Source organism: Garra rufa, chromosome 2, assembly GCF_049309525.1.
Source record: "Garra rufa chromosome 2, GarRuf1.0, whole genome shotgun sequence".
NCBI lineage: Eukaryota > Metazoa > Chordata > Actinopteri > Cypriniformes > Cyprinidae > Garra > Garra rufa.
Genome location: NC_133362.1, coordinates 4196531 through 4210708, shown reverse-complemented (window position 1 = coordinate 4210708; position 14178 = coordinate 4196531). Strand labels below are relative to the sequence as shown.

The 14178-nt window shown below is 37.5% G+C and overlaps 1 protein-coding gene across 1 annotated transcript; it reads right to left on the bottom strand.

Moving 5' to 3' along the window:
• Positions 1-203: 203 nt before the first annotated feature.
• lclat1 (lysocardiolipin acyltransferase 1) lies at positions 204-12622 on the bottom strand. The gene is made up of 6 exons (XM_073834791.1): positions 12405-12622; positions 8500-8668; positions 6236-6434; positions 6015-6161; positions 3529-3645; positions 204-2355 (listed from the first exon to the last, which is right to left on the bottom strand). The coding sequence occupies exons 2-6, from the start codon at positions 8665-8667 to the stop codon at positions 1856-1858; spliced, it is 1131 nt and encodes a 376-aa protein (XP_073690892.1). The 5' UTR covers position 8668; positions 12405-12622; the 3' UTR covers positions 204-1855.
• Positions 12623-14178: the final 1556 nt, after the last annotated feature.

Sequence of the window (14178 nt, the reverse complement as noted above, 5' to 3'; positions counted from 1 at the left end):
CAGGGCACCATAGAAGTCCACTATATGGAGAACACTCCTGAAATGTTTTCCTCAAAAAACATAATTTCTCTACGACTGAAGTAAGGAAGACATGAACATCTTGGATGACAAGAGGGTGAGTACATTATCTGTACATTTTTGTTCTGGAAGTGAACTAGTCCTTCATTTGAACATGTGCAGACACACTGAAGTGGAGAAAAGACTGAAAAGGAACACAGAAGATTGATTTATTGGCGTAGTGATTATTGATCTGCTCAGCAGTGGTTAGATACAGTGGCTGAATATACCTGAGTGATGGTGACGGATGTACATGAGCATGACCACAAACACAGACACCGATCTGCATCACAGTGAGCCGGTCTTCCTCCGTCACAAGAACACACCACTGACACACAGCAGGAACACCAGCCGCTCACGTCAGACGCTGCTAGCTACGGACACCAGAGATGAGTGACAGCATGAGAGGTCAAAGGTCAGAAGGTTCAGCCCTGATTTACATGAGGATTGTCTGAGAACGTCATACACTGATTCCAGCTGAAGAAACGCAGGGTTCTCCTGGAGCAGCCGGACGCTCGGCTCCATCGCTGTGCTTTTGTGTGGCATGCGTGCGAGAGCGGCATCCGCCTCCAGAAACACCAACACGACACGCTCCTGATGAACGGCAGATCAACATCAGTACGCTGGGGTTTTCCTTTATGACATTATCTTTCATGAGCGCTCAAAGCTAATGTGCTATGTATGGGAGCCCTTTTCTGCCACTGTATTAAAAATGAAAGCAGGTTATTGTGACTTATCTTGCAATTCTGATTGATTTTCTCGCAACTGCAAGAAAAAAAGTCACAATTTGCGAGTTTATATCCTGCAATTCTGACTTTATATCTAGCAATTGTGAGTTTATATCTTACATTTCTGAGAAAAAAAGTCAGAATTGCGAGATGTAAACTCGCAATTGTGAGAATAAGTCAGAATTGTGAGTTTTTATCCTACAATTCGACCTTTATATCTAGCAATTCTGACTTTATAACTTGCAATTGTGCATTTATAGCTCAGTTCTGAGAAAAAAACTTCAGAAAAAATGGGAAATATGAAAAAATTCGAATTACGTGTTTATATGATGCTATTGTAAGAAAAAAGTCAGAATTGCACATTTTTATCCTGCAATTCTGACTTTATAATTTGCAATCATGCATTATATCTCAGTTCTGAGAAAAAAAAAGTCAGAATTGCGACGTTATATGATGCAATTCCTAGAAAAAAAGTCCAAATTGCAAGTTTATATGATGCAATTGTAAATTGAATGCAAGATGTAAACTAGCAATCGCAAGACAAAAGTTAGAATTGCGAGTTTATATGATGTAATTGTGAGAAAAAAGTCGGAATTGCAAGTTTATGATGCAATTTTGAGAAGAATTGTGAGATGTAAACTTGCAATTGTGAGAAAAATTTAGAATTGCTAAAAAGTCGAAATAACCTTTTTTATTTTTTATTAAGTGCGGAAATGGGCTTCCATAGCTATGGCTGTGTTCCGTAACTATAAAACATAAATACACCAAAGAAACCAAATAAAATATCATAACTGTTTAAAATATGGCTGTAACTGGTTTCGATTGGAGTTACTAAAACAGGAGGAAACAAACGAGAAACACAAAGACCAGAAAGAGGAAAAGGAAGAAAAACGCACAGTACGACATTGACGTTCGCACAGTGATAAATGTTGAACAGCACGAGCCGTCGTGTTTATAATGAGGTCGAGTCGCTCTGACCCCGCACGCGCACGACGACTGCGCTTCATCCTCTCATCCTGCAGGAGGCGCCGCAGCTCCATTTAAATACGCCAACGGATCACACGCGTCTCTCACTCCTCCTTCACCTCCAGCGCACTCCCGCCGCTCCAGTGCCGGTGACACGCCAGCTCCATCAGCTCCACGCCGCCCGACACCCGCTGCTGCCCCAGGAAGAAGATCACCATCAACAGGAAGTAGATGCGGACGGGAGTCCAGAGCCACAGGCTGGCGCAGGAGAACGCGATGAAGGCGCTCCAGTACAGCAGCGACGCGGCTTTGATCAGCGCCACTCTCAGCTCGCTCTTACAGGGCGGCACGCGGGCCTCGGGCTCGTCGAAGAGACGCGGGTCGCCGTTGTAGAAGTCGCGCAGGCGCTGCTCTTTCTCCCGCCAGCGCTCCTGACACCACTCCTGCAGCTGGGCCGCTCCCGTGGGCAGAGACGCCGCCGCGTAGCGCCGCACGTGGAAGTGGATCTCACGCGGGAACAGGCCCAGAATCAGGTGACGCTCCGTCTGCGGGATGTTCTGAGGATACGCCACTGTGATATCGTGGACGGCATCAAGATTATCGCCTGAAAGAAAGTCAGAATTGCGAGATACAGTGTTGCAATTTCAAGAAAGAAAGTCAGAATCATCAAAGTCTGAAAACAGAAATAATAATCGTTAGTCAAAGATTTTTTTTCCAAGCACATTTGATCAATTCCAAACCTAAGGAAGTCTATCCACCACTGAATAAAAAATAAAAAAGGTAATTGCGACTTTTTATCTTACAATTCGGACTTTTTTTCTCAGAACTGTGAGATATAAATGCACAATTGTGAGTTATAAAAGTCAGAATTGCTAAATATAAAGACAGATTTGTGGGATATAAACTCGCAATTCTGACTTTCTTTCTTGAAATGGCAACATTGTATCTAACTATTTTGAGGTTTTTTGTCACAATTGCAACTTTGTATCTCACAGTTTTGACTTTTTTTCTCAGAACTGTGAGATATAAATGCACAATTGTGAGTTATAAAAGTCAGAATTGCTATATATAAAGTCAGATTTGCAGGATATAAACTCATAATTCTTACTTTCTTTCTTGAAATTGCAACATTGTATCTCACTTTTTTGAGTTTTTTTGTCACAATTGCAACACTGTATTCTAAGAACTCTGAGATATAAATGCACAATTGCAAGTTATAAAAGTCAGAATTGCTATATATAAAGACAGATTTGTGGGATATAAACTCGCAATTCTGACTTTCTTTCTTGAAATTGCAACATTGTATCTCACTATTTTGAGTTTTTTTTGTCGCAATTGCAACTTTGTATCTCAAAATTCTAAATTGTATTGGATTCTTCTCAGGGGCATTTATTAATTTTTAACTTTTCAGTCTGAGTTAAATCTCTTTTTTAGCTCATAAAAGAAAACATGCCTAATAATGAATAATTCTTTACACCTGAACACAAGTTTTCCACTTCCAACCTTCATGGACAATTATATATCACTTATAAATGATTAAATACTAAATAAACAGTAGTTATTAAGATTGATGTGGTTTGGAATTGGTCAAATGTGCTTGGAAAATAAAATCACCAGAATATCAACGTGCCTCATAATTCTGCACACCCTGAATATTGTTAAGGTCGAGCTGATGCTCATGTGTGAGCTCTGATGAACATCTAGACTGGATTCATCAGATGTGACTCGCTCTCGAATGCGATCCTCTGAACTAACGTGAGCGCTGATGACTTCTGACCTTTCCGCAGCGTGTCAACGATGAAGGTGAAGCCGGTGGTCCGTGGATGAAGAACGTACTCGTACTTGGGAAGACCGTTCTTCTCAGCGAACTGGTCACTCCTGGTGCGAGTGTTTTCTGCACAGAGACATAGATAAAAACACAAATCAGATGCAGGTTTTAGAACAAAAACTGATTTAAAATCAATACAAATTATTCTTTTAAACAAGCACTTCTGATCTGACACTTCACTGATGATCAGGTGCTCATGAAAGCATCACAACCCAAAGCGCTCTCACAGACTCTCAGAGATCAGGCAGGACTCAGCCGCTTCACAGGATTGGGCTCACGCTGATCATCTGAGATCACGGCCAGTCCTTCAGATGTCTGTCTGACCCATGCAGGATCTTTCAGGGTTAATCTGTGTTTGGCTCCTCGATGCCAGTGAGTATTCCAGGTTAGGTGGCACCAGGTCAGTGCGGCGCGGCCGTTTTAGGGCACTTGAATCCCAATAATCCTCATTTACTCACTCTACTGCCATCCCAAACTTCCTTTCATTCAACTTTTAAAACATATTCTCTCATCATTTTGTCCATTTAAGGGAAGACACTGCAGGGAAAAACACTTTTTTCATGCATCTGTCAAGTCTGAGATTTTGGGCTTTTTCAGACTAGTAGAAAGAAAACGCTGTTAAGTGTTTCTTTTACAGCACTTTATCTATTTGTGTCAATAGATTTCAATTACAATACAGATTTTTAAAGGCTGTTTTCTCAAAGTGAATTTTTTCTCCAACACTGAGCCATAAATCTCCACTTCAGCAGCACTTACACACACCACACTTTACATTTGTATTCCTGTCTATATCCTGAAGGTTTTTACAGAGGGATTTGTTCATATATCATTTGCTTGATTATATACATTTTATTCCTCCAAAAATTGTGAAAATATATTTTTTCTGTCTGTTCTAATTATTCTGAATTATGGACTGACAAAAATGAGAAATTCCCTCTGTAAAAACATTAGACTCTAATGTGTAAAAAAAGTTAAACAAGAATTTTTAAACTGACTTCATCCAGTCTTTAGATTTTTGTACTAGACAATAAAGCAAATTAGCACATATTACATTAAATAATCCTCATTTGCATATTGAAACCTAACATTTTAGAAAACTTGTAATACAAAAAATGTTTGCCATTATCAATGTAGGTAAGGCGATAGCTATTAGTTAGGTTTTTCACCCTATTCACCTGCAGTGTCTCGCCTTAATATTCTCCCATTAATTGACAGTCTATGTAAACATTAAAAAAACATACAAACATAAACATACAAAAAAACAACAACACACAATACAGAGACCGTAACATACTTCATGTGCAAATAAATTTGTTCTTCACTTGCTGAAACTGACAAATCAAGGTAATGTTGTTATTCTAATGTTACACTGTTTTTCTTGTTTCTTACCTGAAGTGACTAATGAATCAAGAATCTTCCACATTCTCAACAAATAATTTACTTCTGCATTGCAAAATATATTTATATCTCTTCTGAAGACTTAGATTAAAGGAGTAGTTCACTTCCAGAACAAAAAAAATTACAGATAATGTACTCACCCTGTTGTCATCCAAGATGTTCATGTCTTTCTTTCTTGTCGTAAAAAGAAATTATGTTTTTTGAGGAAAACATTTCAGGAGTGTTCTCCATATAGTGGACTTCTATGGTGCCCTGAGTTTGAACTTCCAAAATGCAGTTTAAATGCAGCTTCAAAGGACTCTAAACGATCCCAGCCGAGGAAGAAGAGTCTTATCTAGTGAAACTATTGGTTATTTTCTAAAAAAAATTACAAATTTATGTACCTTTTAACCTCAAATGCTGGTCTTGTCTAGCTCTGCATGAACTCTTTCAAGACAGTTAGGGTATGTCTAAAAACTCTCATCTCATTTTCTCCTCCAACTTCAGAATCGTCCTCCATCGCTGCAGAAGAACAGACCCAGTGTTTACAAAGTGAACGTGCAAAGAAGATCAAACACCCTTTACAAAAAAGATAAAACAGCAATGGAGGACGATTTTGACGTTGGAGGAGAAAATGAGATGGGAGTTTTTCCACATACCCTAACTGGAACCGGAGTACACAGAGTAGTGCCCTGAGGTGAGCATTTGAGGTTAAAAGTATATAAATATTCATTTTGTTAAGGAAATGACAGATCATTTCGCTAGATAAGATTCTTCTTCCTTGGCTGGGATCGTTTAGAGTCCTTTGAAGCTGCATTTAAACTGCATTTTGGAAGTTCAAACTCAGGGCACCATAGAAGTCCACTATATGGAGAACACTCCTGAAATGTTTTCCTCAAAAAACATAATAGATGACAATGCGGTGAGTCCATTATCTGTATATTTAGCTCTGAAAGTGAACTACTCCTTTTAGCGGTACTCCCTGCTAGTTCTGGTTCGCAGCAGAGTTTTGAGCTGCGGTGTAGTGGTTTAGTTCGATCAGGGCTCAGTGTTCTCACCGGTGAGGTCAGTGCCTTCGGGGAACATCAGCAGCTGCAGCGGCTCCTTGATGTGGCAGAAGTACTGCAGCATGTGGGCCATGTGACTGCGGTCGTCCTCCCAGCGCCGCTGGATGAAGATGAAGGAGGCCACCTGCATGGCCCAGCCTGCGCACAGACACACAGACACACGTCAGGCTGGTCCCCGACACAGCAGACGCCGGTGAACACGTGGGACTCACCGAAGCCGGGCACGGCCTTGAGCGCCGCTTTCAGGCAGATCTTCTCCAGACGCAGGTAGCTGTAACGCAGCAGACAGCACCACAGGAACATCCAGTCCAGACGCGTGCGGTGGTTCATGATGATGACGCTCCGCTCGCCGGGAATGAAGCCGTCGCCCGTGATCACCACCTTCACCCCGAACACCAGCTCCAGCAGCGCCTGCGGACACACACTCATCACTGACGCCATCCGCTATCACATATCCTACACGCTCCAGAAACCTGACAGTTAATACAGTCATACAAATGTAAACATAAAATGTAAATCACCAACAAAGTCGAACAAAGATTGAATATTTGTATGTGAGGACTAATGAATAACAGAGAACCATGCACAGGTGAATGTGTTGTTAAATTACTGAAATATTAACCTCAGGTGGACTTGTTTCTTTGTTTATACTTTAGTCAGCTACCACGGCTAGATTCATGTTTGAAAACAAGAGAAAAAAGTTAACCAATAAATGACTAAACTAACTTGGAAATTGAGATTTATTAACCTGAAAGCTGAATAAATAGCTTTTTATTGATGTATGGTTTGTTAGGAGAGGACAATATTTGGTTGAGATACAACTTTTTGAAAATCTGGAATCTGAGGGTGCAAAAAAATCTAAATATTGAGAAAATCACCTTTAAAGTTGTCCAAATGAAGTTCTTAGCAATGCATATCACTAATCAAAAATTAGGTTTTGATATATTTGCGGTAGGAAGTTTACAGAATATCTTCATGGAACATGATCTTAATATCCTAATGATTTTGGGTATAAAAAAAAATAATCTTGTTCCATACAATGTGCTACTTAAGACTGGTTTGTGCTCCAGGGTCACATATTTAAACAAGTAAAAATATATATATATTTTAAGTTTAACTTTGATTAAATTAAATCAGGCCTCACTTCATTAAAAATCTTTTCATTAGTAACTAAAACATAAAAAGTCCTAAAAGAGTTTCAACCATTACAGACCATCAAAATATGCTTCAGATCAGTGTTACTGTAAAAATACTAGTAATACTACTTTTTATTCATATTTTAAACTAGTTTTAATTTTATCTAATTATAATTTTGTTGCTAGTTTGTCAATTTGATTTATTTATTTATTTATTTATATATATACACACACACACACACACACGGTCACTCAGTAGTTTGGGATCAGTTCAGTTTTTTAATGGTTTTTAAAGACGTTTCTTCTGCTCATCAAGGATGTATTTATTTGATCAAAAATACAGAAAAAAATGTAATATTGTGAAATATTATTTTAATTTAAAATAACTGTTTTCTATGTGAATATATTTAAAAATGTAATTTACTCCTCTGATACAAAGCTAAATTTTCAGCATCATTAATTCAGTGTCACATGATCCTTCAGAAATCATTCTAATATACTGATTTTTTATTAGAATTATTAATGATGGAAACAGTTGCTCAATTTTTTTTTTGGAACCTGTGATGTTTTTTTTTTTCAGGATTGTTTGATCAATGAAAGGTTAAAAAGAGCAACATTTATTCAAAATAGAAAGTTTTTTTTTTACCAAATTACACTACTGTTCAAAAGTTCGGGGTCAGTACATTTGTATTCTTTCTTTTTTTTTTAAAGAAATTAATACTTTTATTCACCAAAGATGTGTTAAATTAATAAAAAATGATAGCATAGATTTACATTGTTAGAAAATATATTCTGAATAATATATATTTTTAGTTTTTAACTTATCAAAGAATCCTGAAAAAAAAGAATCACAGGTTCCAAAAAAGAAAAATATTAAGCAGCACAACTGTTTCCATCATTGATCATTCTAATAATAAATCAGTATATTAGAATGATTTCTGAAAGATCATGTGACGCTGAAGACTGCAGTAATGATGCTGAAAATTCAGCTTTGCATCACAGGAATAAAATCGATTTTAAAGTATATTCAATTAAAAAACATTATTTTATATTGTAAAAACATTTTGCGTTTTTTCTGTATTTTTAATCAAATAAATGCAGCCTTGATGAGCAGAAGAGACTTCTTTAAAAACATTACAAGTCTTATAGAGCCCAAACTTAAGCGGCAGTGTATATTTGTCAGTGAAGGGTTATTTTATTTCAGCTTTTAAGCAACTAAAGTTATTTATAGTTTAAGTTGTAGTTTACTGTAATAACTCAGCTCAGAGACACAAGCTGACAGACGTTTATGAATCCCTGCTCTGATGAATAATAATATCCCATGATGCTGAGCGGCGTACCACCGGTAGAGTGAGCCACGTGGCCACGATGCGGTCGGTGATCCAGCGATACCAGGCGGGAGACAGCAGCATGAGCGGCAGAACGGGACCCAACATGAAGATGCTGCCGAAGAAACTGGCCAGGAACAGGGTGACCACGAAATACAGGCCTCTGACGGACACCATCATCCTGTGCGGACACAAACACAGATCACTGCAGACACACTCAGACACCGCGGATCACATCAGTCACATGCCTTCATCTCCACTGAGCAGCGAGTGTGAGAGCGCTGTATTGTCTCTCAGATGAAGATGAAGATGAAGATGAGGCGACGTGAGGCGGGCGGCAGCTTCTTCATCAAGGGTGCGGCTCATGTTTTCTTTTCCTTGTAACAGTGGAAAATGTGATACGTGAGAGTGAAGAGCGCTGACGCTGACAAAACACACCATTATGTGCAGCTTCAGCACACACACACACACACACACCGGCCTTAAAGAGACAGTTCATCCAAAAATCATCATTCTATCATCAATTACTCTCTCAAGCTGCTCCAAACCTCTATGAGTTTCTAGCAAAAAAAAAAAAAACGTTTCTTTTCCATGCACCTGTCAAGTTTGAGATTTTGGGCTTTTAAGTGTTTTTTCAGACTAGTGGTAAGAAATCATCCAAAACACACTGTTAAATGCTTCTGTTATAGCACTTTATCTATTTGTGTCAATAGATTTCAATTACAATACAGATTTTGAAAGGCAAAGAGTTTTTTCTCCATCTCTGAGCCATAAATCTCCACTTCAGCAGCACTTACACACACCACACTTTACATTTGTATTCCTGTCTACATCCTGACAGTTTTTACAGAGGGATTTGTTTGTATATCATTTGCTTGATTATATACAACATGTTATTCCCACAAAAACTGTAAAAAAAATATATTGTTTTCTGTCTCTTCTAAATATTGTCTGAATTATGGAGTGACAAAATTAGATCCCCAAATCCCCTCTCTAAAAACATTTGACTCTAATATGTCAAAAAAAATTAAACAGGAATTTTGAAACTGACTTCATCCAGTACTAGAAATGTATGCAAATTAGAGCATATTTCATTTAATAATGCCTCATTTGCATATTAAACCTAACATTTTACAAAACTTAAATACAAATACAAAAAAATGTTTGCAATTATCAATGAAATCAATGAATTTTGACCCTACTCAAATAAAGATTTTTTAAAGAATATTATGAACCAAAGAGTAGCGGCAGCCATTGACTTCTATAATATTTAAACAAATATATGGATGTCAATGGGGACCAGCAAGTGTTTGGTTTTCTTTTTTGGGTGAACTGTCCATTTTAACTTTAACCTAAAATCTGAAATCCTCACACTTCGTCCCATTATAGTTCATCTATATACACTGCCGCTCAAAAGTTTGGGATCAGTAAGAGTTTAAAGACTTTAACTTTTCCAACAAGTTTTAAATGCTCATTTAGGCTGCATTTATTTGATGCAAAGCTAAATTTCCATCTCACACGATCCTTCAGAAATCATTCTAATATGCTGATTTATTATTAGAATTATCACAGTTGTGCTGCCAAATATTTTTTTGGAACACTGTTTTGAGGATTATTTGATTGTAAAGTCTTTACTATCACTTTTTATCAATTTAACACATCCTTAATGAATAAAACTATTAATTTCTTTCAAAAGAAAAGCAAGAATTAAATATTTTTGACCCAAAACTTTTGAGCCGTAGTGTATATTGTTAGAAAGAATTTCTATTTAAATTAAAATGCTTCTTTATTAAATCAAAGAATTTCGAAATAAAGTAAAAGAATCCTGAGAAAAGTGACACTGAAGACTGGAGTAATGATGCTGAAAACTTGGCTTTGGTCACAGAAACAAAATAAATGTATATTAATGTATATTAAAATAGAAAAACATTATTTTGCATCTTGATAATATTTTACAATATTGTTTTTTAGTATTTTTGATCGAATAAATGCAGCCTTGATGAGCAGAAGAAATGTCTTTAAAAAACATGAAAAATCTTTCTGATTCCAAACTTTTGACCAGTAGTGTACTATACTATATATAAACAGGCTTCATATATATATATATATATCAAAGTATGTCTTGTATGGTCTATATCTTCATCCAGCTCTAATCTGATCAATGCTGTAAGGCAGGAACATAGGACTTTGAAACCATAACAGTCCAGCGTTTAGTCCAAGCGCTGATGTTTTAACTAGAAACCTTACTAGACAGCAGACTAGTTCTACTATTATTGAAAACTCTCCTAAACTCTTCTACATTTATTTTCAGCCTATCACTCACTTTTCATTGACACAAACACAATCAAATTCTCCTTTGTTCTCCTCTGTTCATCACATTTTTGGATTATTGTGATGTTTTTTTCAGCTGTTTGGACTCTCATTCTGACGGCACCCATTCACTGCAGAGGATCCATTGGTGAGACAGTGATGGAATGACACATTTATCCACATCTGATGAAGAAACAAGCTCATCTACATCTCAGGATGACCCACGGGTGAGCACATATTCAGTGTTATGCAAACTATTCTTTTAATATGAAGACTGAATTAGAACGGAACAAGACTTGGACCCGGTTCTGGTCGATTCGCACACATATTCACATCCACATGAACTCACTCACATCTCTTTTTCCATCGTGAAACATCAGTTAATGAGCGACAGAGCTCAGCGTCTCTGTGATTAACGATTGGACAGATGAGAGCATTATCATCTCCTCATTATCTGCGGACCATTATCTCATTTGTGCTAATTGCTATAACTTGCATAACTCCTGCGTACTATCACACGAGTTCACTGACACTACATAATCTTCTTAATCTGAAGAGCTGATTTACAGCAGTAACTGATGATAAAGTTAACAGTAATTAGTTAGTGACGAGACACTTATCTCACAAGACGAGAAAGATTTTTTAACCGTTTTAAAGAAATCCTCAATGATGAAATATATAGAGGATTTTATTCAACAACAAAACACAAAATGCAAAAAATGTAGGTGCATTTTGATATGAACTTAATGAAAATAAACTTCTATTTTAATGAATTATACGCAGTAATAAACATGTAAACTAATGCTGCATGATTCTGGGTAAACAGAAAAACTATTTTCTTTCATAAATTGAAGATCATGATTCTGAAGAAAAAAAGGATTAGAAATCTGAACAAAATGACGTAATTTACTAGTGGTACTGACCGAATGTTCATTGCTTAAGTCTAAATTTTAACCCAAAAAAAAAAAAAAAATGAGGGAGCCCGTGTCTCCATTAATAAAGACTTGTTTGGAATCTCTTGAATGTCTGATTCAATGACAAATACTTTTTTAAACATTCATTTTGATCGCTACTGCAGACAATAAGTTTAAATTGCAGTAATATTTCACTTTTTTCTGTATTTTTGATTAAATAAATGTAACTTTGATGAGCATAAGATACTTAAAAAAAAAAACATTAAAAATGTTACTAATCCCAAACTTTATGAGATTTTAAGTACACTACAAGTGTGCATTAAACACAATGAAGTGCACTTCTTTTTCACAAGGATGTCCATAAACCACAATCAGTGTTCAGATCAGATCAGAAACTAGTCTCCAGCCTGATCTCTTCATAATCACTGACAGCTGAAGTCACTGTGTGAAAGACAAACACGTGTAGTTTGGGTGTGAATGAAAACACTGACAGCAGCAGATCTGAGGCGTTATGAAGCTGCACACTTGTGGATGAATGAACGAATCGTGTGTGAACGCCTCAGTGATCATTAGAGCAGATAATAAAGCACATCCACTCCAGATCTCAGTGCTATCATGAGCCCCTCAGATGAAGAGAAGCCCTCTCTGCTGTCGATCCGCACTGACTGTGTGTGTGTGTCATTATTTACTCACTTCAGCGCTTTACGTTCGCAGGAGTGACTGTAAACATCAGCCGCGACGACATCCAAACATCTTCAGTCGAATAAAACCACCACAGTCAACGCCACATCCGCTCAGATCGAGCGCGAACACAGAAAACCCGACGCAAACTCGCTGTTTACACTGGAATCCATGTTTATCCTACCTTTCATTTAGACGACCTCTGAACTTCCGCATCTGACGACACGACGGTCACCTGACCAATGACAGACGACTTCTGAACCGCTAAGCCCCGCCCCGTTAGGCGCTCACCGTATATAAATCCCTCACATCGGAGCGTCCATTCTAACGAAAAGAAGCTAAAAATGTAGTTTATATGTATGTTTTATAATTGTACCAAGTTAACAGAGAATAGAAATGTTATTTTTTCTACATTTATTGACGAATTCAGAAGCGCAAACTAGCTGTTATAGCAAAAATAGCAAGAATAGTATGTGGTTCTGAATTAATCAGTTAATCAATATATCTATCTATCTAGCACTGCAAAATAATCTTTTCTTACTTACATTTTTTGTCTTGTTTCTAGCCAAAAAATCTCTTCTCAAAAGTCTTGTTTTCAGAAAAAAATAAGTTAAAATGAAGTGAGTTTATGCTTGAAACAAGCAAAATAATGTGCCAATGGAGTAAGAAAAATAATCTAGTTTTCTGCTTCAAATAAGATTATTTTTCTTATCCCATTGGCAGATTATTTAGCTTGTTCTAAACAAAAACTCCCTTAATTTTAACTTTTTTTGTTTTTTCTGAAAACAAGACAATATTTTTTACCTGTCTAGATTTCAGATATTTTGGCATGTTTTGCAGTGTATCCATCCAAACAGGTGTATTGAGTGGATGTTTTGTGTAGTTCCATCATCGTCCAGCAGGGGTGATCTAAACTGCCAATGCAGAACATCCCAGACAAACTTTGAGAGCAGATCTGTGTATTTTGATCTTTGACCCCTGATTGTCATGCATTTGCTCTGTCTACATATTCTTCCAATTTTTGTTTTTCATACAATAAAAGAGTTGCAGGAATGAAGTGATTTAGAGTCAGTGTATTGTCTGATGACATGGAGAGGTTGTGAAGCGCTGTGTTTAATAAGTGACAGCACACATAATCTCTAGAGTAGAGCGGTCAGAGCGCTTGTGTAACATCTCTGATCACTGCACTCCATTTACGGCCAGTGGAAAAAATGAACAGCTTAACAAATAAAGCCTTTTAATAGAGGCCAGTCCTCACGTCACATTATCTCCCAGCCAGAGGACGATTGTGTGTGTGTGTGTGTGTGTGTGTGTGTGTGTGTGTGTGTGTGTGTGTGTGTGTGTGTGTGTGTGTGTGTGTGTGTGTGTGTGTGTGTGTGTGTGTGTGTGTGTGTGTGTGTGTGTGTGTGTGTGTGTGTGTGTGTGTGTGTGTGTGTGTGTGTGTGTGTGTGTGTGTGTGTGTGTGTGTGTGTGTACATGTGTGTGTGTGTGTGTGTGTGTGTGTGTGTGTGTGTGTGTGTGTGTGTGTGTGTGTGTGTGTGTGTGTGTGTGTGTGTGTGTGTGTGTGTGTGTGTTTCCATGATCCGGCCGCTGTGGCATGTGTTTTATCTGAGGGTGAGTGTAGTTTATCACTGAACCACTGAAGAGTCACTGTGGCACACAGAAGGTCAAAGTGATGAACTCATGTTATCTCACCTGCAGCAGACGGATGATAATCACACCAACACACATCACAAACCTCTATTTTCCGAACGCAATGAAAGTGACTCTGTGATAGTTTGAAAGG

Excerpts from the sequence above, each read along its gene's own strand:
- lclat1 (XM_073834791.1), bottom strand. The coding sequence starts at position 8,667 with ATGATGGTGTCCGTCAGAGGCCTGTATTTCGTGGTCACCCTGTTCCTG. Across the intron at positions 6,435-8,499 it reads CGTGGCTCACTCTACCGGTG|GCGCTGCTGGAGCTGGTGTT; the intron begins GTACGCCGCTCA and ends GTGTGTCCGCAG. Across the intron at positions 6,162-6,235 it reads CAAGGCCGTGCCCGGCTTCG|GCTGGGCCATGCAGGTGGCC; the intron begins GTGAGTCCCACG and ends GTCTGTGCGCAG.